Source organism: Macrosteles quadrilineatus, unplaced genomic scaffold (assembly GCF_028750875.1).
Source record: "Macrosteles quadrilineatus isolate MER2022 unplaced genomic scaffold, UCM_ALF_1.0 Scaffold_8__2_contigs__length_117827958, whole genome shotgun sequence".
In the NCBI taxonomy this organism is placed as follows: Eukaryota; Metazoa; Arthropoda; class Insecta; order Hemiptera; family Cicadellidae; genus Macrosteles; species Macrosteles quadrilineatus.
The window spans coordinates 27009485-27036374 of record NW_026542601.1 but is presented as its reverse complement, the minus strand read 5'-3'; the positions used below and the strand labels follow the sequence as shown (position 1 = coordinate 27036374).

The window sequence follows — 26890 nt, the reverse complement described above, 5'->3', positions numbered from 1 at the left end:
GAAATAGAGGTTGAAAATGTGTGGTTAAAAGTTAATTAAGGGTAAAGTTGATGGTATCAACAATTATAGGCGCGCTATACAGGGTGTAAATTAAGTCTGGCACACATTTTTTATCTTTTTTTCTATAGTAGATAGAAGAAATCAATTTGCGGGAATGATTAATAACAAATGTTAGGCACTTTTTACAAATTTTGAAAATAAAAATTCCCTTAAGGGCAAGGGGGGGTGGGGGGTAACTAAAAATTTTCAAATGACAACCCCCATCTTGTGACCCCTCATTTTAAAGGTCATTGGAAGACAAATCCAAAGATGTGTCTAAAAAAATTTTTTTTGCACCCTATCCAAAATGGCGGTTTAAAATGTACTTAGGGTTGAATGGGTAAATTAGGTATGGCACACATTTCTTATCTTTTTTACTCTTTGTAGATAGAAGAAATCAATTTGCGGGAATGATTAATAACAAATGTTAGGCACTTTTTACAAATTTTGAAAATAAAAATTCCCTTAAGGGCAAGGGGGGGTGGGGGGTAACTAAAAATTTTCAAATGACAACCCCCATCTTGTGACCACTCATTTTCAAGGTATTTGGAAGACAAATTTAACGATGTGTCTGAAAAAATTGTTTTTGTATCCTGTCCAAGATGGCGGCTTTAAATGTGCTTGGGGTTAAACGGGTGGGGTCTGGAACACAATTTTATCTTTTTTGCCATTAATAGATAGAACTTATCCACTCGTGGGACTGAGCCAAAATTAGGCACCTTTTTATTTATTTGAAAAAATCCCCTAAGGGTAAGGGGGGGGGGCAACTAAAAATTTTCAAATGACAACCCCCATCTTGTGACCTCTCATTTTAAAGGTATTTGAGAGACCAATTTAACAATGTGTCTAAAAATGTGTTTAAGCACTTTTTCCAATATGGCGGCTTAAAATGTGCTTAGGGTTGAACAAGTAAATTAAGTCTGAAACACATTTTTATTTTTTTTACCAAAAATAAAGTTAAAATAGATTTTATAGTTTATATCAGAACAACTTGGACAATAGGACGAACTGCAATAAACAAACTTATGTAGCTCTTATCACTTAGTAAATAAATCTGATAATTGAGATTCCAGGTTTGGACGTTGCACTCACTTGGAATTCCTATCCTCTTTCTTAAGACTGCAGGCTAATCAGGTAACAATCTTATCAGTTTTTCCTTATTCCCCTTCAGTCTGTGTAGGTAGTTTCTTTGGAGTAGTCGTAAGTACATCTTTTATTATTTTTATTTTAACATGGCGTTGTTAACAACAAAACAGAAGATAGAAATACTTGTCATTGTTGGCTATGGAGATAAAAAACGGACTCAACTTGAAGCGTGTGATATTTTTAACAACTTGTACCCTGATCGCCAAATTAATCGAGCTACAGTATCTAAGATATGTAATAAGTTTGCTGAAACGGGGGATGTTGCAAGTAAACCAAGAAGTGGTAGGCCAAAATCTGTACTCACTGAAGAAACTAGACTGAATATACTTCTTAGCGTTGAAGAAAATCATCACACATCGACACGTAGGATTGGAAATGACTTTGGGATAAGTCACATGTCGGTCCACAAAGCCCTTAAAGCCGAGAAGTTTCGTCCTTTTAAGGTTCAGTTAATTCATGAATTGAACGAGGACGATTTTGACCGCAGGATTGAATTCTGTGAACTCATGATGCAACGGTGTACTTTGGATCCAATGTTCAAAAATAGAATTGTATTTTCAGATGAGGCTTCATTTAGTCTTCATGGCCACGTGAACAGACAAAACTATAGGTATTGGTCTCCTGAAAATCCGCATTGGGCTCAAGAATGCCATACTCAAAATCCCCAAAAAGTCAATGTTTGGGCAGGCATTGTCGGGACCAAATTAATAGGGCCATTCGTGATCGAAGGAAATCTAAATGGAAACCGTTATCTGGAGTTACTGCGAGAGTACCTGCCATTGCCCATGAGTTTCCTCCGGAAGATGTTGTCAACGAGAACATTTGGTTTCAGCAAGATGGCGCACCACCTCACTATAATGCTGAAGTCCGAAATTACTTGGACGAAGTTTTTCCAGATCGTTGGATAGGGAGGCGGGGAGCTATTGAATGGCCTGCCAGATCACCCGACTTGACGCCGTTAGACTACTTTTTGTGGGGCCACCTAAAAAGTAGAGTATTTGTTAACCGCCCAGAAAACATCCAGGATCTCACAGCAAGAATAATAATGGAAGCACGATCTATTAATGAAGAAACGCTGTCCAGGGTGGTAAACGAATTTTACAATCGGTTGGGGCTCTGTCAAGTTTCTCTTGGGCATCAGTTTGAGCATTTGTGAATATTAACAAGTACGTAAAGTTGATTATTGCAATTACATTTATTATTTAGTTTAGGAATTCTATTAATTTTGATTGCTATTGTGTTTTTGTTGTTGTAGGGTTGTAGTATTATTGTAATTATTTGGTATTCTATTTTATTGTAATTATTTGGTATTCTATTTTATTGTATTGGTAATCAATTTTTACACTATCAAACATTAGAGTATAAAGGAAAACAGGTGTTCCAGACTTAATTCACCCGTTCAACGCTAAGTACATTTTAAGCCACCATATTAGACAGGATGCAAAAAAAACATTTCGTAAAATTTTTCTTCCAAATACCTTTAAAATGAGAGGTCACAAGATGGGGGTTGTCATTTGAAAATTTTTATAGTTACCCCCCCCCCCCTTACCCTTAGGGGATTTTTTCAAATAAATAAAAAGGTGCCTAATTTTGGCTCAGTCCCACGAGTGGATAAGTTCTATCTATTAATGGCAAAAAAGATAAAATTGTGTTCCAGACCCTACCCGTTTAACCCCAAGCACATTTAAAGCCGCCATCTTGGACAGGATGCAAAAAAAAGTTTTTCAGACACATCGTTAAATTTGTCTTCCAAATACCTTGAAAATGAGTGGTCACAAGATGGGGGTTGTCATTTGAAAATTTTTAGTTACCCCCCACCCGCAACTTACCCTTAAGGGGATTTTTTTTCAAAATTATGAAAAAGTGCCAAACATTTGTTCTTACTCAGTCCCGCAAATTAATTCCTTCTATCTACAAAGAGTAAAAAAGATAAGAAATGTGTGCCATACCTAATTTACCCATTCAACCCTAAGTACATTTTAAACCGCCATCTTGGATAGGGTGCAAAAAAAAATTTTTAGACACATCTTTGGATTTGTCTTCCAATGACCTTTAAAATGAGGGGTCACAAGATGGGTGTTGTCATTTGAAAATTTTTAGTTACCCCCCACTCCCCCTTGCCCTTAAGGGAATTTTTATTTTCAAAATTTGTAAAAAGTGCCTAACATTTGTTATTAATCATTCCCGCAAATTGATTTCTTCTATCTACTATAGAAAAAAAGATAAAAAATGTGTGCCAGACTTAATTTACACCCTGTATAATGCAGAAGTGATTATACATAATTTTTGCTACCGGATTATAGATTAAGATTTCATTTTATAACTATAGATTTTTTTTAATTTAGTTATTTTATGACTCACCTTTACATTCTACGACGTTTGGTTCCGGCCCAGAACCGTTTTACACATTACTTTAAGCTAGGACGCGCCAGGATCACATTGCTAAGCATTTGGAGATAGGCGGGATTTGAACGTGGGATCTCGGTGACCGAAGTCCCGCTCTATATCTCTTGACTATCTCTTCATGATTCACATACTTAGGAGAGTTTTCAATGTTTAAAATGTCCTACTACTTAGAGAGGACATTTTTATACACTAACTTGAATATACGATGAAGTAATAATTTTATTTGTTTATGTGTTAAAATATTTTACATTTTGCATAGAAATCACGTAATTACACAATTGGTTGATTACATGTGACATTTTTACTTAGTCTATATTCCTTTATTTGACAATTATTTTTAGAAACTTAACCTGATCGTTTCCCTACAATATGTATATTTTTCACTTTATCATTGATTACGAACATATCAATAAGTATGATTCAATACAAAAGGAAGCCTAATAATGCAGAAACTAGGAAAATGAGGATTCGAAACATATCACTCTAGTCTACTTCAGCTTTAATGAGAAAATCGATTTACCAGCTAAAATAAACTAGTAAAATAAACTACTTAAAACAATCACCCAGATACTTCCGAATCCTTTGCTGATATTTATTTTAAATAAAAAGGTACACTAAATAAACACTGGAAAAGCCAAAAATCTCAAGGAATATAGTTGTAAATCACAAACAGAAAACTAGACTAAGAAACAGCGAGAAAAAGCGAGATGGTACTGTAAAAAGTCAAGTAAAGTCCGTCTCTGTTTAATTAAAAGGACCGAAGTTTGGGATGGCTTATCGCAAACCTGGGCTTGATTAAACCGCGCCAAACTTGGCCAAACTTGTGTCTCGTCTGCCTCTGGGTGTTGGAGATATCCTAGTCTGTGTACGTTGAATAAGTGGACGCTGAGATTGAGATTGCGCAACAATGCATATAAACTATGCATATTTGTAGTTGCTAAGAAATAAGCACTAGCATATATTTAAGGTCTACTACTTTAATTTATGGTACTAGCATTGACTTTGGATACAGTGAGTAGACTTATCATTCAATAAATAAATCTGAACTCTGTCGAGATGTAGGTTGTTTTTCTTTTATAGTCAATGGTTGTATACACTGTTTCGTACGATTACATTATTTTTGATGCCAACTACATTACCGGTGTACAGGGAGTTCATAAAAGGTAGGGACATTAATTGAAAAGCCATTTTTTTGGAATTTAAATCTAAAAAAAAATGGCCGCTATGTCAACATTCTAAATTGGATAAATATTAAAAATCTTTCTCAAATAGGCCGTCTCTACCTTAACATACATTCCAACTTTTATGAGGATCGGTTGCAACAATCTAAAGATAAAAATGTTTCATTCAGGACAGAAAAAATACTTAAAAATGAATTTTTCTCATTAATGAGGGTGAAAAAGAATGAAAGTTTAATCTTCAAAATTCCAAGAGTTTTAAATTCAATTTTAAGATTCACGGGATAAATTATTACTCGATTTACTTTATTGACGCTCTAATCCTTCTAGTTTGGGTGTGATGAGTAAATAATAGGGAAATTCGTTAAAAACTGTATTTTTTAATGATCAGTAAAAAAACTAGTGGGGTGTGTTGCATTATCTCAGTTCCTATAACAGTTTCCATCCGTGGATTTTCATTTTAAAAATTTCACGGCCCCTTGAAATACATATTAGTTTACTAGCTAGTTAACAACCTAAACCTGATAAAATTTATGTATTCAACAAAATTAATTTATATTATTTGGTTATCTAATCTATCTTGGTTACCTAACCGCTACCCTTTAACCAGCGGATTGATCCAAGGGTGAGTGGTAGGGGGGAGGGGTATATCTGGCAACGACAACCGGAACCGGAAGTTCGAGGCTGAACAGTTCTGTGTAAAATTACAAAATCCATCTCCGCCACCCCGGGCTACCTGCAGATTGTCAAATGATTTGACATCCAATGCAAACTTTACACCGCGTCAAATACCGGTTAGCCACACTTTCGAAATGTTAATTAAAGTATATTAATTTGAATCAAACTTTACAAAAAAATTTCTAACAAGAAGCAACGAATCTGTGAGTTTAAAAATTAACTTACTAGTGAAACCAATGATAGCTTGATTTCGAACTAGAATAAAAAACCTTTAAAATTTAAAAAAAAACAAATAAAGCCTAAATAGTTGGGTAGTGTCTCATAACTAATTTGAATCAATTTTCGCCTTTTAATCCCCACCCTCCAAAAACTACCTCCATTTTACATAACACTAGACTAGGTAATACCGCCTCGAAGCGGTTTCCCCAGGTTTAATCTATGTAAATAGAAATGAGCTTCGTTCATCCAGAAAACGATTTAAATTAACCCGCCAAACTGTGTTTGTTAGTAAATGTATGAAAATATGCATAGAGCAATATGCCCGGACTACACAGTGAAGGGGACCCTATCCGTATTACTTTGTCATGCTTCAATTGATTGGTTAAAAATGATTGCCTTCTCAGGTTGTAAGGGTCGGCTAACTTGATTAATCTGGCCTGAAGGCAACTTGGGTTTATTGATTGTAATCGTTATTTAACCATGCTTAATTTGTACTACTACATTAGTAATTTTACGCTTGTGTGTCCCAACAAAACTTTTAGTTGAATACTAATTGTTCTTAGATATATACTCACACAGAAGGCTGTTGAAAATTCAGTCAGTGGCCAGATTATGAGAAAAAACTATTATTTCACTATAAAGAAGGACAACTTATGCACAGGCTACCATGTGCAAGTCATGACCTTTTCCTGACAAATGTATGTTGTCAACTAACATGTTCGTGGTTCAGTTATGTCTTTTCCGAACACGAAATTGTTCGTAGCTATTAAACTAGATAAAAGTGCGAAATGCAAACGCGAATATTTTATATTCCTTCTGTAAAAAGCACTACAATATCCACTATATTTTTTGCTACGTTAGATTATTCAAGAAAATGCAATGTACGTTTTATTGGCTGTGTCATTATGTAGAGTTAGCCAGATCACCATATCAAAGTTATTAATTGAATATTCGTCATAGCAAGAACAATAATAATTATATAACATGGCAGAAACCTTAAAAAAGTTAAAAAATTACTATTGGCGTCCAGTTAATTTTAGCTCTATTCTATCATCAATTAACCTTAGCCAAACTATGTGCTAGAATCATACAACACAGCACACACGAATGTTAGCATTCAATAACTCCAGCCAATCATGATGCAAGTTAGTAACATGATCCAGAACTGTGGCGCTGGCGTTAGTTAGATAACGAGACAGGCTACAAACTATGTTAGTCTGGTTTGTGTCACAGTTGCAACAATGAGCGTGTGCTCGTGCGCGTGCGCAAACTGACACAACTCACGAAAATGACGAGTGGACTGACGCTCAGCGTAGTTGTAGTTACGCCAATAACCTTCAAAACAAATCATGTGGTAAATAACTAAACAAACAAAACAATTAACTGAAGAATTGAATAAACAAAAACCAAGTAAACCATTAAAACCATTTTTTAAAAATACTTTAAATTGTGTGGATGAAACCAAAATGGTATACAAACTCGTTTTACCTAGTTTTGGCAAAATAATATTACTACAAAACTAAAACATTAAAAGAAAAGTAGAAAAATCAATAGGCATCAAACGAAACAATTAGTTCGGAGACATAAATGAAGACAATAATATACTGTCTTTTGTTCTTACCGTCTACACGCAATCAGGGGTGACACTACACTACGTTTCGGAGATAACTTAACTCCATCTTCAGGTGCGTAGTGGTACACTAAACTTATAGTTTTGTTACACTTAACACAAAAAGTCTTCAACAAGACCATAGTTTAGTGTACCACTACGCACCTGAAGATGGAGTTATCTCCGAAACGGCCGTACTGCAGTATACCTGATTGCGTAGGTAGTCGGGCAAAATAAAATGTGATATATTCACAGGCAATCCGTCACACTAAAAAATTATCAAAGAACATGTTATTCTTTGACTGTAATTTACAGTCAAAGAATAACATGTAGTAGTAAACATGCAATTTTCATGTTTCTCTAAGTTTCGGAATAAAACTTGAACCACCCACGGAGTGCGTTACTATAAATTTATTATTTTTGTTGAATATGCCAACGTTCACATATTTTTAACGAATCAAAAATTAAAGTATAGTCAAATTAATCACCTAATTTCTGCAAAATGTTCCATCAAAAACTACAGTCACCTCACAAAGTAGGTAATTAAAAATTGACGTCGGGTAAAACACTAGTTATAACTATTTACATCGTTTAAACAGCTGATACAGTTGGATTGTTGAGTTTTTCACAGCTGAATGCGACCATCAGTTTCACGTTTTCGCTACGAAGTTCGCATCGATAGACGTAATTAATGGCTCTATAACATTGCTGCCAACGTTGAAACAACGCTTTGGGCCGATAACATCATCAATTACCGCCTCTGCGGCCCATCGTATGATGCGTATCACTGGATGTTAAAGGACGCGTTGCAGAAAGTCAACAGTCCCGGAAGGTCAAATAATTTATACCTGTGCCGCTAGGTCAAAAACTACAATGTTTGCAGTGTCTGTAGATCAAAAATCCCAGTAAGTCAAATAGTACAGTCCGGGCTAAAAACGTAGTCTATGTTAAAGCAATTGACTTATTGGGAATTTGACCTAATGCAACAGCAGTTTTAATATAACGAAATAAGATAAAATATAAGTTCAGTTTCGCTGAGTCAACAGTGCCGGAAGGTCAAAAGTATAATCTGTTAAAAACAACGATAGTCCTCTCGACGCATGACTTCAATAATTTCGTGTTTTGGTGTACTTAAAGTTGTGCTAAAATTTTGAAATTTGGCACAGAGCTTCTTGGTTAGTCCTACTCGATGACTATTTTGTTGGAACTTTAAACTATTTACCGATCTAATTATTAAAAATTGATTTGTATGGTTAAATAGTTTTAAATCGTGATTTCTAACATGAAAAAGTTAGCATGCGAGATTTTTTTTTGTTTTTGGGTTAGAGAGATTTTGTCCGTGGCAAAGTTGTAGCCAAAAGTGTGATGCGTAAAATATATATATATTTTTTGAATTTTTTACAATCAGTGGTTCAATAGATAACTTGGTTTGAAGAGGACGGCAAATTTAGCATTTCGCAACGCATGGAAAGAACTACATCGTACGATGCGACTGCTGAGTGGACTTTTAATTTACAGTTCTAAGGACAAGAAAAAGATGAATATACAGATTACCAGTACATTCATATTATTTATAAAACATCTTTCTGTATTACCAGCTTACATTTTTCACTTATAAGAATACATCATAAACAGGGTGTTAAAATAAGCGGGGAGATACTTTACCTAGTAATTCCTTGGGTCAAAAGAAACAGAAAATCAAGGATAACATTTTTTCCAAAATCGTTTCGTTAACCAGATATCCACCATTTTGTATTTTTTACATACAAATATTTATCTTTGCACTTTTCCAACCGATGTTTATGAAACTTGGTATGTATGTTAAGGTAGGAGAGACCCATGTTATAAACAAAGATTCATCTCGATTCACCCTAAAATTTTAAAATTTAACACTTAACTACAATATAACTACAATATAATACTTTACTACACCACAATATTTACGTATCACCATAAATCTTTAACAAAATAAACCGTTAACATTTTTAAAATCCAAAGTAAATCAATATAATATTTCTTTTTTGAAAAATATATAAAAAAAGGCGATGGTAAAATAACGACAGGCAAGTTTCGATCTGGGTGTTTCAGGTTTGAATCTAGGAGGATTTAACATTAATTAACATTAATGTTTAATCCTCCTAGGTTTGAACTGATTGAGAGGAATACATGAAACCGAAGGGGGGAGGTAGCAACAAATGCACTAGTATTTACTAGTGTCCAATTACAATTTGATGGATTTAACCAAAACCTTTTCTATTTCACTTATTTTCAGCTGTTAAATTTCAAACGATACGTTTTAGCGACATCATTAACGTTATTATCATCATCATCATCGTTTGAGTTTGGGTTTGCGGCAATGTATTTTTATGAATAAAACCTTTAATTTGATACCAAACTAGACCTCTGCTGCTATTAATTGACTGTATGCACTATTAATTAACAGCTGTGTCTAAGGATTATGTCGGCCTTAGTCACAAACAGGACAACAAGATCGCTCCACTCATCCCACACTCATCTCCATTCATACTTGGCTTAAAATGCATACATTTTGTATGGTCGCCATTTCAAAGCAACATGGCTACATTATCAATGACAAACGTGGAAAACCTTATACGAGTGTGAGTAAGTCCGAAAACAGAGTAAGTCCGAAAACAACTCTAAAAAACAATAACCAATAAATTGCAAGAACCGTTGCTTATATCATTGGGTATACACGTATGTACCGACGTGTATACTCAATGCTTATATCGAACGATTTGTTATATGTACATCGTGAGAATTTCCATTAGTTGTTCCATTTAGTTGTGTGTCCATTAGTATAATAGTTTAGTTGACTCTTTTAAAGTCAGCGGAAATTGTGACTGTTATTACCCTTGAAATAATGTTTGTGTAGTACTTTGCAATCCTAACAGTGCTTATAGAATCATACGATTACAATTTTCTGGTTAGAATATGTCGCATAGAGTGGTGACTACTGTATCTTTTTGGTTTGCTTGTAAAACAGGATCAACAGAGATTTTCCATCGACTTAAACAATACGATACTCTCAAATTGTTCATTGCTATAACAAACTATCACACAGTTTGATGAATATTTGTGTGTAAACCACATACAGTACTCGTCAAACAGTTAAATATTATTATTTCTATGAATTTAATGGGTAACTTTAAAGATTAGGTGGAATTTCTAACAATATTTCACCGTAATCAGCAGCAAACATGCATAAGGAATCTTCTATCTATATATATAATACGCTAAGCCGATTTTTGTGAACAGAACTCCTCCCTCATTTTTGGACCGATTTTTATGATTAAAGTGTCAAAATAATTGCCCTGATCCGTAGTTTTGCAAAGTCTTTTTCGTTTTTTGATATATTTATTAGTTTGGACAAGATCATCCACCAAAGTTGGATTTTCTCCCATAAGATTAACATGGGAAATCTAAATATTTAATTGAAAACTTTGTCTCCACTAATTTGAGAGAACGGCTGGGCGTAGAAACTTGGTAGAGGTGTCCAAAGAAAGGTCTTGGTCTGTAGATGAGTTATCAAAAGAAAAACGAAGTAAATTCGATTAGGTCTCTGTCCCAGAAGCCTTTAAAGATCCCTCCACAGATTTGTTTACATTTTGGTCATGTGGATAATACTTTTTAATAAAACAGCTGTTAATTTTAAAATTGTATTTTAAACAACACACATTTATTGGGAGTTACTGAATAGTCCAAAAGAAGTATTTGCAATGTTATTTTCTGATTTTAAACTGGATTTTCTTCTGTATCATGCCATGTGTTGAAATATAACGTCCCATTACGAAATCAGTGGAAAATCCTTTTTTCAAAATAGACAATTATTTCTCATTGAACTATCTTATATCTAATTCACGGGTTGGTGTCTGACTTTTTCACACCTTTTTCCTATAGTTTGTCATAATATTCTAAACATATCATCATGGGTTCATGAGATTATTGTCAAACATGCTTTCAATCGTTGGAAAAATCTTCCATGGTGTAATACAATACAAAATAATACAAGCGCAGAAGAGCACGGTGCCCATTTGAGCCGTGTCCATATTTTGTTAAATTAATCGTGGTTTACAGCAACTGGATAAAACATTTTACAATATTTATGTAGAAATATGAGCATGATTTAGAAAGTCATTAAGCTGGTAAACTGCAATATACTGCAGACTTTTCAGAGAGGTTACTTCGATGTATTCATTCAGCAGGGAAAACATAATAATGTATAGATATGTATATAAATAAGAACTTGAACTCTTAGAGAGCCTTTGAATGTTATTAGACTAACGAGAAGGGTTGTGCTTGTTTACTAGCGCTACTCGGCAACAAAAACCATTTAATTTATCTCTAAACTATATATTCTTAAAGTGCACTGAGCAGCCTAAAAATCTATGTAACTTACCCATATAATATAGTTACAAAATGCTCAAACTCGCATTGTGACATTTATAACTCGGCTTATATTTCTCCAACAGAAAATTCATCCGCAGTAGAATTTTATTGTGCTCTTGCCGTTTCTAATAACATCCAAACACAGAAACCTTGCCTAAAATGGTACCTATATTGACAAATTATTTACTGTGGCCTATATTACGGACCGTGGCCCACTGGTTTGGTAACATTATTGAAAATAAAACGACATTTTGGCTGTAAAAATGGCACAATGAGTAAATACTATTTAATCAGCTACTGTCATGACGGAAAGTCGTATTTATTTCAAACTAGATCACAATATCATACTTTATAAGATACGTTGATTCACAATGTATGCATCAATATTTACGTAACAGACAATTAAATTATTTTTTGCTTTTTGGAAATGCTTCATTACTATGTAATTCGCATTATTTTTTGCCAATGAAGCTGCACGTCATATAAATTAGGAGGCCCCTAACAGTTCAAGAATAAAAGCCAACATTACTTCAAGTTTATTCCACTACACCTAACATTCCGTAGAAAGATTATATTGACAACTTTATGTAATTGATAAGGCTGAGACAACTAACTGACATCCAACATTTCTAGGAATTCCAGCTTTAACAGTAACCCCAAAACCAATTTCTCAAAACTTCAAAATTTTAAAAACGCAATTAATATTCTTATTGTTTTTACGCTTATTAATCTTTAAACAATGCTAAATGCTCAAAATATGTATAATTTCACTCAATTTATCGCAGTTAGATGAATTAGCGTAAGCCTTGAAAGTAACCGTCGATTTCGACGGGTTTCACCTAGTTCAAGTTATTACAACAGACGCTCTGACAGCCCATCAACATAAGACCTGCAGACGGGTCAACGAATATGCTGAAAAAATAACGAGATAAGTGAGTGTAAAGTGACTATTTATATCCGGTCGTCATACGCCACGAGACATTCCGTCAGTGAATGGGAGGCCCACACAAGGGTGAAGATCGATAACGCGCTGCATTTGGAATGGAATAAATTGCACAGGTCCTCGAAAAGTACTAAATTCTCGAGTCCCGAAAAAGTCAAGTGCCCAGAATGTCTTATACACATACGGAAATTCAAGTCTTCAAAATATTGCAATAGTGTATTTTCGTATAAATTCTTGAGACCCGAAAAAGTCAAGTCCCCAAAATGTCTTATACACTTACATATATATGAATTTGAACGGATGGTGTTTTTGGCCTCTAGGGACTCAAAACGAAAAATTACATCGGTCCCGGGTCCAGGTGTTGCCATGAGTACTACGGTAATAGCTTATTCCCTATATGCGAAATTCGCTAAAACCCAATAATTCTATAGAATAACTAGCTGTACCCGCTGGCTTTGCCCCGTTTAACTATTTAATTTTCAAGATGAGCTCGTTCGCATGGCTCAATCACGTCCTGGTTGAAGTTCGTTCGCTACGCTCACTCACCTTTAGGTTGGAGCATAGATAAAACATACTCCCTTAGTCTTGTGTTGGTTAGTCTATGGTTGGAGCTCGTTCGCTGAGCTCACTTGCCTTGGGGTTAACTCGCCTCCAGGTTGAAGTTCGTTCGAAACGCTCACTCAGCTTTTGGTTGCAAATTAGCTGTTGTCATAAATAATTGTTTAATTGACACAGCTGTTAAGATTCATTAATTCCTTTTAAATATGAAAAATCATAAGGTTAACATGGGAAACTCCAGAGCCACTGGGGCGAAGCTCGAATGCCCTATCATAATAAAAATTACTTAGTTTTCCTATTTAATGCCCAAAGAATCGGTGTATCGAATTTCAGCCTCCTAGGTAAATGGGAAGTGGGAGAATTAGTGATGATGAGTGAGTAAGAGTGAGTGTGTCAGTGAGGGCTTTGACTTTTATAAGTATACATAGCACATTCAACCAACTGTTAGTTAAAACAAATTATATTGGACAAATCGATGATTACAAAGAATACTTTAAAAAATAATTTGAACATCCTACTACTGTATTTTACTATGCATATTTAATTGTAAAATTAATTATATTGTACTAAAAGCTAGCTAGAAGCATTGACTTATTGGAGAAGGTTAGCATCGGCTGCTAGTCTTTTTAAAAACTAAAACTTAATTTAGAAAAACTGGGACAATAATTTTAAATTATGGCTTTGAAATTCTCTAGTTCTCAAAATTGTCTCTTTCAACACAAAACTAAAGAAAATCCATCGTCTGGTTGATTCAGAATCGTGAAAAAACCCCATTTACGTTTTAATAATATATATGATAGTTTGGACAGGTTTCAACCCTTCCGATGCGTAATACATTTACACAGTTTATATGTAGACTACATTATAACTCATAAAATAGTTCTACAATTAAATGGATCTCCTTTTACAGACGTAACCAGAAATTTTCAGATCGTCCACGCCACAAATTTTGACGAAAGGCTTTTCATTACATAAACTATACCTATTTACAGTGTTGACCAAACAGTTGGCAAGAAGCATTAATAGATAAGCTATGTACCAAATATGATAATTTTAGCTCTATTCTAATTATGACAAAACACGAAGTAACTAAAAGCGAGTTTTGTTGGTGTAGTAAGCGTTGCAGGAGGTCTACTTTACACTGAATCGACGTTCACTTTTATTGCTTTTGATCTTCCGGCACTGTTGACTCAGCGAAACTGAACTTGTATTTTACCGTATTTCGTTTTATTAAAACTGCTGTTGCATTAGGTCAAATTCCCAATAAGTCAATTGCTTTAAAATAGACCACGTTTTTAGCTCGGACTGTATTATTTGACTTACTGGGACTGTTGATCTACAGACACTGCAAACATCGTAGTTTTTGACCTAGCGGCACAGGTATAAATTATTTGATCTTCCGGGACTGTTGACTTCCAGCAACATTCCCATGTTAAACCTACGTGTGGAAGCTACGTGTGGAAGCTACATTGAAATGTTAGGTCAGGTATAGCTATGGATCATTAATAATCTATAGGTAGATAAAAGTTTTTGTGCAAGGTTTAGAAATAAGTGAATACTATCCAAACTTTAATGAAAATTATAGATGTCAAATAGAGACATTAAATTGTAAACAAAAACATTCAAGTACTAAGGGAAATTCTATGTTGAAAATTTTAAACAGAAAAAAAATCTCCGTAGTTTGATTTTTATTGCTGATAAGATACGAAAAACAAAGCTTTTTATGGTACCAAGGTCTTGACAATTTTAAATTACAGAATTGTTATTTTATGTCTTTTCACGCAATTACAGAGAAACAAGTTTTTTTTTACAAATAAGGAGGGCTTAACAGGAATGGGGAATAACTCGAAATATTGTTCAGTATAGGGTATAGAAAACGTTAATACTTTTACACGATAGGGGAACAAATCCAAAGCATGAACTGGAAACTGTGAATAAAATCCAAAGACTGTGTAGAACAGGGGGTACAAAATCTAAAACTCGTACAGAAGAGGGTGTATCAAACATAAAAACTTGGACAAGAGGTGTACAAACATCATAGCTTGAACAGCAAAGAATTGGTTAAAACACATTTCACGTATTTACATGACTTAACAATAACATTTTGAACGTAGAAGATGGTAAGTTTAGGACGCTCACTTTGGGGGCATTTTATGTCAACGGCTACAGAACCATACCCAAGATCAATGTAGATTGTTTGTATGTACAGAATAGACTGAGTAGTTTGCTCGATATTCAGGATGCAGCTAGTGCACCAGTGAGACCAGCCACCAACAGAGGACATAAACAGGTCCATGTGCAGAGACTGGATAGCGGATACGAGCGGCGGATGTCGGAGTTACACCGGCGATAAAAAGTGAATTAAATCGTGGCGACAGCACGAGTCCTCCTCTACAAGAGACGTGCCCCAGCCTAGACTGTATATGACGCCGTGGGACTTGTTCAGTCACGTCGGTCGAACTCCCTGGACACGACATGGTGGTGTTTAGTCAGATGCCACGTGTTTGTACATTAGAAATATTACAAATCTCAACCTTCTCATACAAGCGTGATAGTTAACTTCCAATATGTAACACACTAACACACATAAAAAATACCCCCGCCGCAGCAAACCTGCCGACTAAGCGAATTTCCATTTGTCCGAATTGATTTTCAGTTAAATATATTTTAATAACATTAGGTTTAACGAGTACCTAGGTTTGCTGATACAAGGAAACTAATAAAGTGTGTTTTTGAGTAAAATATTGATAGCTTAGTACAAAATAAATAAATTTGCCAAGTTTGATCAAAATATATCCATAAACAAGCAAACTACAACATTTGACAATATTCTCCATAAGAATAACATGGAAATTTTAAATTAACAATTTTTTTAATTTTCTCCGTTACTAACAATTGAACAAAAATACTTTTATATACTAAATTATTTGTTTTTTTAAGCTCTTTAAAAAGGTCTAAAGAGAAATCGGGAAATATTGTGTTTTGAGGGTCAAAAGTGTGAAAAACCAATTTTACCCCATAAAACCCCCCGTAAAGCCCCTTTCCCATGGTCCGATCGTGCTGGTTCGCGAACTCATTCAAGTTTATCCCGCTTTACACCTTTAAACCAAATTTCATCAAAATCGGACAAAAATTACTCAAGTTATCGCGTTCACGGACGTATATATATATACATATACATATACATATGTATGTATGTACATATGTATGTATACATATGTATACATACATATATACATATATACAAATTTGAACGAATGATGTTTTTGGCCTCTGGGGACATCAAAATGAAAAAGTAAATCGGTCCCGGGTCTAGGTCTTACCGTGCCACCTACGGTAATAGCTACTTCCCTATAGGGAAATTCGCTAAAAATTGTAATTAATTCAACTATGGTTGGCTATGACGACTTGTTGGGTAACTGAGTGGTTATACAGCTCGTCAAACAATCGACTAAAAAGGTTGTTAGATCGATCCTAATAAAAAGTCTGTAGCTTTTCGAAGGTTCAAAACTGGAACAAGCTGGTCTTTATCATCGCTTTTAATCTTGGCTAATGAAAGAGCTTATCTTAAGTCAGTAACAAAGCTATACTTCATCTCACTTCATTCTACACTCATCCTTCACTCATATTTGGGTTTACGCACCTAGATGGCGTCCCTATTTCAATTGATGGTGATACATCAAAAATACTATAAAATGTTGCATGCTCTTTAGTAGAGAAAATTCTTAAATACAGTGAAACTCAGCCTCGTAACGTGTGATACTCGGTCGCTGAACCGGGAGTGCCTACATGACAGAAGACCCGAACTTTGACTACGAGACTCGCCACGCTAGCGTAGGCCTACAAGCTGCATGGGTACAAGATTATAACAATGTCATAGTCGAGTACGCGTTATGTTATAACCACCATTCAACTTGTTCTTCCTGTCAATGATTGGTGTCCAATCGAAACCGACTACCATTTGCCATCACGTGAATGCGTGCGTGTGTTCATGACGTGTCTGTAAAAGTGTTGAGCATATTTTCTACGAAAGTTTGTATCGCTGAAAAAAAAAATGGAGAGTGACTTTAGAAAAAAATCTATGACTGTAGGTTGGTATCTCGATAAAAATAAAATACCTAGAAACAAGGAACGATCTAAATGAAAACTGAGAGGGTTCAAAACAACATGAAGGAAGTTGCAAAGCCTAACCAAAAACATGAATAGAAACCGATGAACTACTTCCTATTTAAATCTACTCTTCCAGCCAACTCATAAGATGAAACAAGTGAATTTTGATTTGAAATGACGAAATCTCATAATTGTTCAAGCACAATTATAACATTAGTGTGATTGGGCTATACTACATTGCTTACTACACTGCATTGCTTTATAATTATAATGCTGTACTTTTAGAAAGACGAAGAAGAAATTACAAATTCAATATTCATCGGTAGTACCACTACCACAGAATCTCTGTACATAATCTGAGCTAAGTTTTGTTGCTCTTGTCGATGGACTCTATAAAATGACAATCTCTCACAGACTCTCGAGTTCCATAAATAACTCATCATCTCGACAATCGCAGATAGAGGCGACGACCGCGCGGGAATCACACGATGGGAGACCGTTTCAAACACGACTATTGTGGGATTAGTCGCGCCGCCACCGTGCTATACGTGTCCATGGCGCATCTTGCCACCTATACACCTATACAGTATGTTATGGTGGACAGTGTTGCCAATCGACGGAACGATATATCCCACACAGCAATCTAATACCTTTGTCAACTATATCGCTCATTTCCTGAGACATCCTTTACTATTGATTGTTCGTGGAAAAGAAGCAATAAGCCCAAATTTGAGGCGGTTGTTTCTTACAATTTACGATTTACAGTAAACCCACACATACAATGAAATAAAATTATATTCTGCTATCAATCTTAACAATCAATCTAAGCAAATCTGCTATAAAATCTTAACCATTTGATTGAAAAGGAATGTGAACTTGGGGTGTTTCTGGTCTTGCAGTGAGCGTCTGGGACTTCAAAAAGATCTCTTCAAAGCGTTGATGTTCTCAATCACAAAATGATACTAGCGTAGAGATAAAATAATGAAATAGTATACAACGTATACATTTTAGTGAGTCAAAAAAATTGGATTAACGTAGCCTAGAAGATATTGATGCCACATTATTAGTCTTCACACGATTAAAAGATAACAACGGGCGTTGTGGGTAAATTATCTCCTTAACATACTATACACACGTCAATACACATTTAACTATCTCCAAACTCAACCCATTTTCATCCCTCTAAATTGAAACTAACCTTATTTTAAGTCCCATTGAATGTAACTCTCCATTACCCTCGCATTTCCGCTATCCCGTTTCATAGTTTCGGTCATCATTTAAAAGTTTGAGTGATTTAGTGACGCAAGTTGGTGTACATTTGTTACACGATTAACTGTGTAATATTTCAACTGCGATAAGGACAGTCGCTATGAGAGATATTAATTGCTTTGATGAACATGATTGAGGTAATCGTAATGAGTTATGTAATAGTGTTTAGAATCACGTTAATAAACTATTAACTTAATTAAATTAATTTTACCTAGATTAAAAGGATAGTTTTGCAAATTCAAAGTGATAAGTTAAACCTTTGAAAATTTTTTAAACTGTTAGAGCTATGAATAAAAATTAAATGGCAATCTCCTATAATATGTGAAAAATATTATTTTACATCGAACTAATAATCTTTAAGATATTTGCGTGGGTTTCTTATCCCGATGTATATCCAAAATCATCTCCAAGCCTAAAGTGGAACCACAATAACAAGTCACCTGTTAAAACAAGTGCCAATTGTAACACCCCTGATTTTAATAGACACCCTAACTACATGTTAAAGCGAGCATCAATGACAGGTCTCATATGCTTATCCCCATGAGAGAGCTTGTTATCGAGATTCTGCTTAATACATAGAAAGAAATATTAATGATGGAAAATGCACGACCTTATAAGCATCCAGTTTCTACCGAAGGAAAGGTGTTTTCAATACTTAAAAGCATATAATAATACGTAATGTCATTATAATACAAATTATCCTATATCCTCAGTTAGAGGAGCGACAGTCAATAGCTTCTATTCCTGTGGGATGATTGCACACAATTTTAAGTTTTGAAGTATGAGAAAAATTAAAATTAAAATTGAGTGCCTAAGCTGAGAATTTACATACCCGATTGAAAGGGGTGATCACTAAATATAATTGTGTTCCAATACGTATTTACTCAAATACAAGATCCGTTTACTCAGACAATCTATCTAATTGATCAGCGACTCCGACTATACTGCATTGATACTATCAATAGTCAATAACACTAAGTGATGCTAATGGAATGGATATATTGTGTAGTTACTTCGGAGCTGTTTTAACTGATAAGTTGTATCTTTTCAACTGTAAAAAGTTGCTGTACAAAGTGTTTAAATATGTACTAGTCAATTGTTGTGTCTGAAATTTCACAATTTACAAAAGTATGGACAATATTTAATGACTGTGGAAGTTAAGCATTGTTCTTTGTATGCAGGGAGATATTGGTTTGATTAACTGTTGATCCAACAATCAACCAGCTAAAAGGTTATATTGATAATTCATGGATCCCAACGACTCTGGATCTATCCTGAGCAGTCAGAGGAATTTTAGTGGTTCAAATTTCGAAACTAAACAAAACTCTCTTTAATTATTGGCTCAATTTAATCATTTAATGAATAAGTATTCTGGTTACATTAACAGCTTTTCTTAGTCAGCACACACCTCAAAGTCATCTCACTTTATTCTACAGTATTCCACTATATATGAGCCAAATACGCTCAGTAGTGCCCCATTGTATTTGGATTTCCTAAATTTCCATAAATAAAATCTCCATACAAAACCCCCACATTCGAGATACCCCTAATAGTAATCTACAGAATTGCAATCCTACTTTCGTATTAGTAATGCGAGAAGGTAATGCTAGAAAGCTCGAATTGATTCACATTATGATAGACATAAACGAACTAGATCACTGGATCGTTCTAAACACCCCAGCACGATTGAACTGATTGCACCAATCATTTGACAGCTAATATCGCACGACTGACCGCAACAATCAGCTGATGATCAGGTGATGGCGAGATGGCGGGAATCTAGGCGTCAGCTGACATGCAACAGCTGTGGAGATTGATTGACGCCACTACAGTACGAGTAGCGTTATGATAACACATTAATAATACAGCATTTAAGTGATGGAATGGTAATAGCTACTTAAAATATCGATTCGGCGAGTGATGGGTGTATCAGCTGACTCATATCTGAATTCATAAAACCAATCTCATTAATATAGTAGGATGTATGTTTTATCTTTATTACAACGTCAATAAGAGTGGTGTTGGTGAAAACAATTCTATGGTAATGTATCACTGAAAATAAGATGTTTAAATTTAATTGTCTGGGTAGCCAAATGATTATAGTGATCATCTCCAAGTCTGAAAGTTGCTGGTTCGATTTCAAGAAGTAACGATTTTATTAAACCGAGATGCCTTTTGTTATTAGGCTTTCGCTTGATGTTATCTAGCACCAGTAATACCACGGTTTGGACAGCTCCTTTGCGAAGAACGTAAAATAATTTCAGTCGCGTAAATAGAGAAAATGAAAATATAAACTCCTGGACGAAAAAGAAAGCACTGTATTTTATCCAAAATGGCTTAAATGTAATACCATTGAGTATAAACCTAACCAATGGTAATACGCTACAGAATTGTTCGTAGCAGTTTTGTGTTTATGTTGTTTAAACGATTGAACAAAAAATATACTTTTATGCTACAAATTTAACGTTCCAACAGTATTTCTGTTTCTACATCCTAGCGGTAATACAATTGTTCTTAAAAACTCTATTACAGTTGTTTATTTGTAGTAAAATTATTACAATCATAAAGTAAGTGTCATGACGATAAACCGAATAACGTTTCATCGAGCCTTACAATATGTAATAATACAACAGGAGAAAACTCTTCAGGATTACGTAGAAAATTAATGCTGAAGGTAGCAGAACGGCAAAGGAGACGATGTCTTGCCAGGATCAATAGAGCTGCATGCGTAAACCGTGTGTGTGCCTTTGTACCACAGTTGTGTTGTCACAAAGGGATAGGTCTACATAATTTGCATTTGTTAAGGAGATTACATTTTAACCCTACCATTTTCATTGTTAAGTCCTCAAAAAATGTTCGTGTGGAATGCCTTTAGAGCTTTTAAGACTGTTAAATATTATATATCTATATTTATAAAAGAGGAAGTTTGTATGTATGTATATATGTATATATATTTGCACGTTGTGGACTCCGAAACCGCTCGACAGATTGTAATGAAACTTTCAGGCATTATTCAGTATTATTCAAGGATGGTTTGTGTAAAGTTCGGTGCAGATCCGTCAAAAGGGCTCCACCCCAGTGGCTCTGGAGTTTCCCATGTTAATCTTATGAGTACTTATATTTAAATGGAATTAAAGAATCTTAACAGCTGTTTCAACTAAACAATTTGATTCTGTGATGTTAAATAGTTAAATATAGTTTAGTTTAAATATAGTTAAATATGTTTAATAGCATTAAAAAGTTAATAAGTTTACCAACAGGGTGCAGCACTATTTTTTTTATATTTATGATAGCAGCTAATTTGCAAACAAAAGGTGAGTGAGCGTAGCGAACGAACTTCAACTTGGAGGCGAGTTAGCGTAGCAAACGAGCTAAACCTGAAGGCAAGTGAGCGCAGCGAACGAGCTCCAACCTAAGGCCCTGGGTACGATACGAGCGGCGAGCGGCGAGCGGTGAGTCGCGAGCGGCGAGCGGTGAGTCGCGAGCGGCATGAGCGGCGCCGCTCTGACATCGGGTCTCATTTCGATGCGTGTAAATTTGTCGAGGGTGGCCACGATACGTCTGAGCGGCGAGCGGCGGTAAGCGGCACCGCTCAGCGCCGCTCATGGTTCCAAGTCAAAACCGATTTTCGCGAAAACGCCGCTCGCCGCTCAGGTGAGTCAAGCTTCAGTTCGGCCTAAAATGACAGGGAAACAGCAGCAAACATGCGATACGGCTCGATACGTGAGGTGCAGTCCAGGGAATGTTTGTGGAATTACCAGCACGGAAGTTTTAAGACACTTCAGTCATCAGAAAAGTATAGGAAAAAATTAGGGTTAAGGCTTTTCTAAAAACTAAGTTTTCTTTAAACGCAAACAATTGTCAGATAGCAACAAAAGTTGCAATACGTCTTGCATTTAAGCATAGTTTACAATTTTTGACTTAACTGACTCATAAAACTGGGGAAATTTGATGAGTGTTACTGTATAAATGTGCCGCTTGTATCGTAGCCACCACCGCCGCTTACGTGCCGCTCAGGTTGCCGCTCGCCGCTTGCCGCTCACCGCTCGCCGCTCGTATCGTACCCGAGGCCTAATGGTCAGTAAGCGTAGTAAACGAACTTCAACCAGGACGTGATTGAGCGATGCGAACGAGTTCATCTTCAAAATGAACGAGCATTTGACATAAAACCACATTAGGACAGGACGACGTCTGTCGGGCCAGCTAGTATTATATAATGAAGAACGATTACTGTGCGGTAGAATATATTGAACTAACATCGAAAGAATGATCAAGTGCGTTTTCTTTGCACCTATTTAAAATGCTTAAACGTAGTGCAAAATAATTATATTGTAAATTGAGGCAAAATAAATCAAAATTTGCACAAAGAGAACACTTTCAGTCAGTAAACAGTAGCCGTTAACGCTTTTCTAACTACAAACAATAAAATGAGGGACTAAGAAGCCGTTCACTTGTCGACGGATGAAAGAAATAAATTGAAAATTCCTTCCCTTCTCTGTCAGTTTTACCTTCCTTTCAGTACGGCTCAGTAAAGTATCAATGAATTGTAAATGCCAGTTAAAATACCAACCATTGGAGCGTTAGATTCAGTCTTCACCCATTGTAATTGTATTGCAACATAATAAATGTAAAATTCTACAACATGTATTATGTAAACTAGTTTGTTTTCATGATATTTTTAAGGAATGACATTTTTTGGTGTCAATCAGTAAAGTCTGAGAATATCGGTGGGAAATTCCAGGGAAAGGTTGAAAAAGGAACTAAATTGGGCTAATATTGCCAAGGATTAAATTGTTTTTTTTTTAAATAACCAATATCAAAAAAATCCTATAATCAGCCGAGTTTTATATCAAATTAACCTTTAATATACAATTTCTAAAAATTCGAGCGTCCATTTGCACAGAGTGTAAACCAATTTGTAAACAAAGTCTAATATTTGTTTAGGTCCACTAAAGTTTTAGAACTAAAACAAACGCCGTACAAACCAACACTGGTCATTTAATAAATAGTCACCCTAAATTTATCTCCTAAACATTTGAAATCTAAGCTCATATTTACGAGACACCCCTCCAATCTCTTGTTTTCAAAACACGAGAGAAATGTCGACGCAAAAAATACCAAAGGTGGAAGGGGTTAGCTGAAAGAGCTTGACTTTTACAACATAACGTCTAGATTTACGGGACGGCGTGGGGGAAGTTATATATCGTTATGGTATAAAGGGGGTTATTGTTTGCGTCGGGTAAACGGCCTCTGTTGAAAACACACGGGGGACAAAATGTGCGAACGTGTCAAATAGTGGTGGTTTTGGTAAAATGGTGTGCGTAATCGTAAACAATTATGCACCTGTTTGGGATGTTTGCGATGTTCTAAATCAAAGAGATAAAAAAGTTGTTTTTTCATATATTTCTGGTTGAAAGAGCTTTAACCAATTTGTAAAGGGGTGTTAGAAAAGTATTTTAAAGAAGCATTAAAGAAAAGCCAATATTATCAATAAATAGAATTTTTCACACTATCTTAATTAAAAGTTACTGCGGATTTTTAAATGTTATCTAATAAGTGCTCCGTTTCAATAAAAATTTCTCAAATAACTTTAAGACTCTCAAACAACTTTAAAAATATTAGAAAAATGTAAACAAAACTACTGAATGTAAATATCACAACTTAAATACTATTTTCATGTGAAACCATGAATAGACTGATTCAAATGATCTTAAAATGGTAAATTTGGAATCCCTAAAGGATTTTAAGGTCTGGAATAAGATTTGGAGTGGTTAAGTTATAGAGAAAATTCTCAAAAGTCGAGGATCGGGAGGACAGTTCGACATGCTTAATATATACTAATTACTAAGACAGGAATAATTGATATTAGGTACCTAGTTAACATCAACTATTTTGAAATACAAAGATAAACAAGGTAGATAATAAATGTAAATAAGGACAAGGTAAATACTTTAAAACGACCCCAAAAAGTCATATTTAGTTCCAAAGTGCGTCATGCTGCTAAATGCCAATTGCACAATGCGAGCAATCTCAAAGAACATAAAAGAATCCCACTAAGGAATCCTCCGTTGTGTGGGGAGCATTTAATTCACTCAATTGTTCGGATTCTGCGACAGAAGACTCCTAGCGAACACTCTGCGACTCAGCGCAAATTGTCAATTAACTCCCAACAACACTGATTGCTTCAATTTCCAATATTTACTGACAATCTTCTTTTAAACTTTTCAAATTAAAAATAAAGCTTGAAAACCTGGTGAGTTTTTGTTCTTGACTGTTAGGGTGGATGTTTTTGTGAAATTCAAATGAATACACGGTTTTCATGATAAATTTAATTGAAAGTGAGCATCTATTTTCAACTTCTTTTATAGTATTTCTTCATTGTGCAAGAGAGTTTACAGTTTTTTTCGTGGTAAGAAATATATCTGGGGCCATTGGGCAGGTTTGCGCTATTTGTCATGTAGCTTTATAGCTTTATACTTGCAAAGCCCTATTTACAATACATGAGCATGAAATGATATAGGAAATGCTCAAGTCAATAATGCGTTGCACAAACAATATCATTCACCTGAAAAAACATAGGTTAAAACGATTTAAAAGAATATAACCATTTTTAAGTAGTGAAATGATGTAGGACTATAAGTGTATGTAATTTGAATCTTCATTTATTTCCAGAAAAGCTCTTTTTCATCCATGATTTTTAGATTCGCTACCATGTTCATCAATTATTACAACTTTGATATCGGAAAACCCTTTTTGAACTATCAAAACTGCTTTAATGGAGGTTATTTTCAAATTTTCGTAACGGGTTTTTCCTATTTTTTTAGCAACCTGTGTTCAGTAGACATAAGTGTAGTAGATGTTTTAACTTTGTAGTACTGAGGTTTGGTGTAATTTACTATACGTTGCAACAACATTTTTTACTATTACAGAACATTATTTACCAATATTTCTAAATTCTCGTGTCTAAGAGTGTGTCAGTCGCCAATAATGGAGTAGCAATAAAGGGTAAAGGCGACCAGACGGTGAGTATTGATTGTGATTGTAGCCTTGGGCTCAACTATCAGACTCTATAGCACATATCGTAGAATATCACCTACTGAGTCATGGTACGTTATCTGAAGAGTTTTTATTTAGTAGTCTAATTATCTTGTTTATTCGTAAAAGTAAATTATATTATTTGAATGTAAAATTACGAGTAGATTTACGGAGCACGTAGTAGAGGGGTCAAAGAAGAGGAATGTTGTTTTTTGATACTAAATTAAGAAATTAGGTTAGCATTGATTATGAAAAATTAATTTTAGCACTGATCGCATTAGATTCTCTTAGGGTGAACATGAAAAGTCCCTAAATTAATAAATTCGTAATAAATAAACAATTAATGAGGGTAAAAGTAAACATAAAAGGACATAATTAATTGTCTGGGTAACTGAGGGTTTTTAGTGCATGCCTTTTAATCTGAAGGTCGCTGGTTCGATTCCAAGCGAAGTCGTTTTATGCCATTTGTCATTGGGCTTTGAATTTAAAATAATTTCTAACAACTGGCCGAGGTTGGATAGTTGACAAGACCAGCGTTTAGACTGGTCCCTTATCAAAACTTTAATAAATGCCCCTGGCGTAGATATACATATACAATAAACATTGTAAAAGAAAGTACCTCATTTACAAAACCTCGATATGAACAATTCGACAACCTGATGACAGCCCCTAGGTGTAGCATAATACTCAGTAGTTTTGCGTAATGAAAACTCTGACAAACATACACTCAGTTTTTAGACATAAGAAAATATTGTGTAATATTTGGGTTATACAAAGTTTTGCTGACATTGAGTATTGCACTGTTAGTTGGAGTATTTGACGTCAGTTCAAGAGGGGGAGTTAAATTGTTTAAGCATTTCCCTAACTTGCTCCAAATTTATAGGAAGGAGTCAGGGGGAAGTTATATATTGTTATGGTATAAAGGGAGATATTGTTTGTGTCGCTTAACTGCCTTCTGTTGAAAACACAAGGGGGGAAATTGTGCCGACGTGTCATATAGTAGTGGTTTTGGTAAAATGTTGCTTACAATCATAAACCATTGTAATACAATTGGTTTGGTGTTCGACTGATTTTAATCAAAGAGAAACATATGTTTAATCTGAACAACCCTTATCATGGCCAAACACGTGCAAAGTTTTAACGTATCAAATGGATAATAAGCCAGGTTAAAATGACACCAATTGCAGTACCATATATACCATATAGATAGGCCATAACATTGTAGTTCAGTCTTTTAAAATTGTAGTAGACCTACCACCCAAAATTGATTCCTGTAACTTACTTAGGTACTGA

At 35.0% G+C, this 26890-nt stretch overlaps 1 protein-coding gene across 6 annotated transcripts in view; it reads right to left on the bottom strand.

The window, feature by feature from the left end:
• Window positions 1–26890, bottom strand: part of LOC129000963 (neural-cadherin) — a 477113-nt gene that overhangs the window by 314129 nt on the left and 136094 nt on the right. For 5 of the 6 annotated variants that reach the window (XM_054428065.1, XM_054428066.1, XM_054428064.1 and 2 more), the window contains exon 3: window positions 6951–7001. The exons of the other annotated variant lie outside the window; for it this stretch is intronic. In XM_054428065.1, coding sequence (XP_054284040.1) covers window positions 6951–7001 — 51 coding nt within the window. The remainder of the gene's footprint in view (window positions 1–6950; window positions 7002–26890) is intronic. 6 annotated transcript variants of the gene reach the window in all.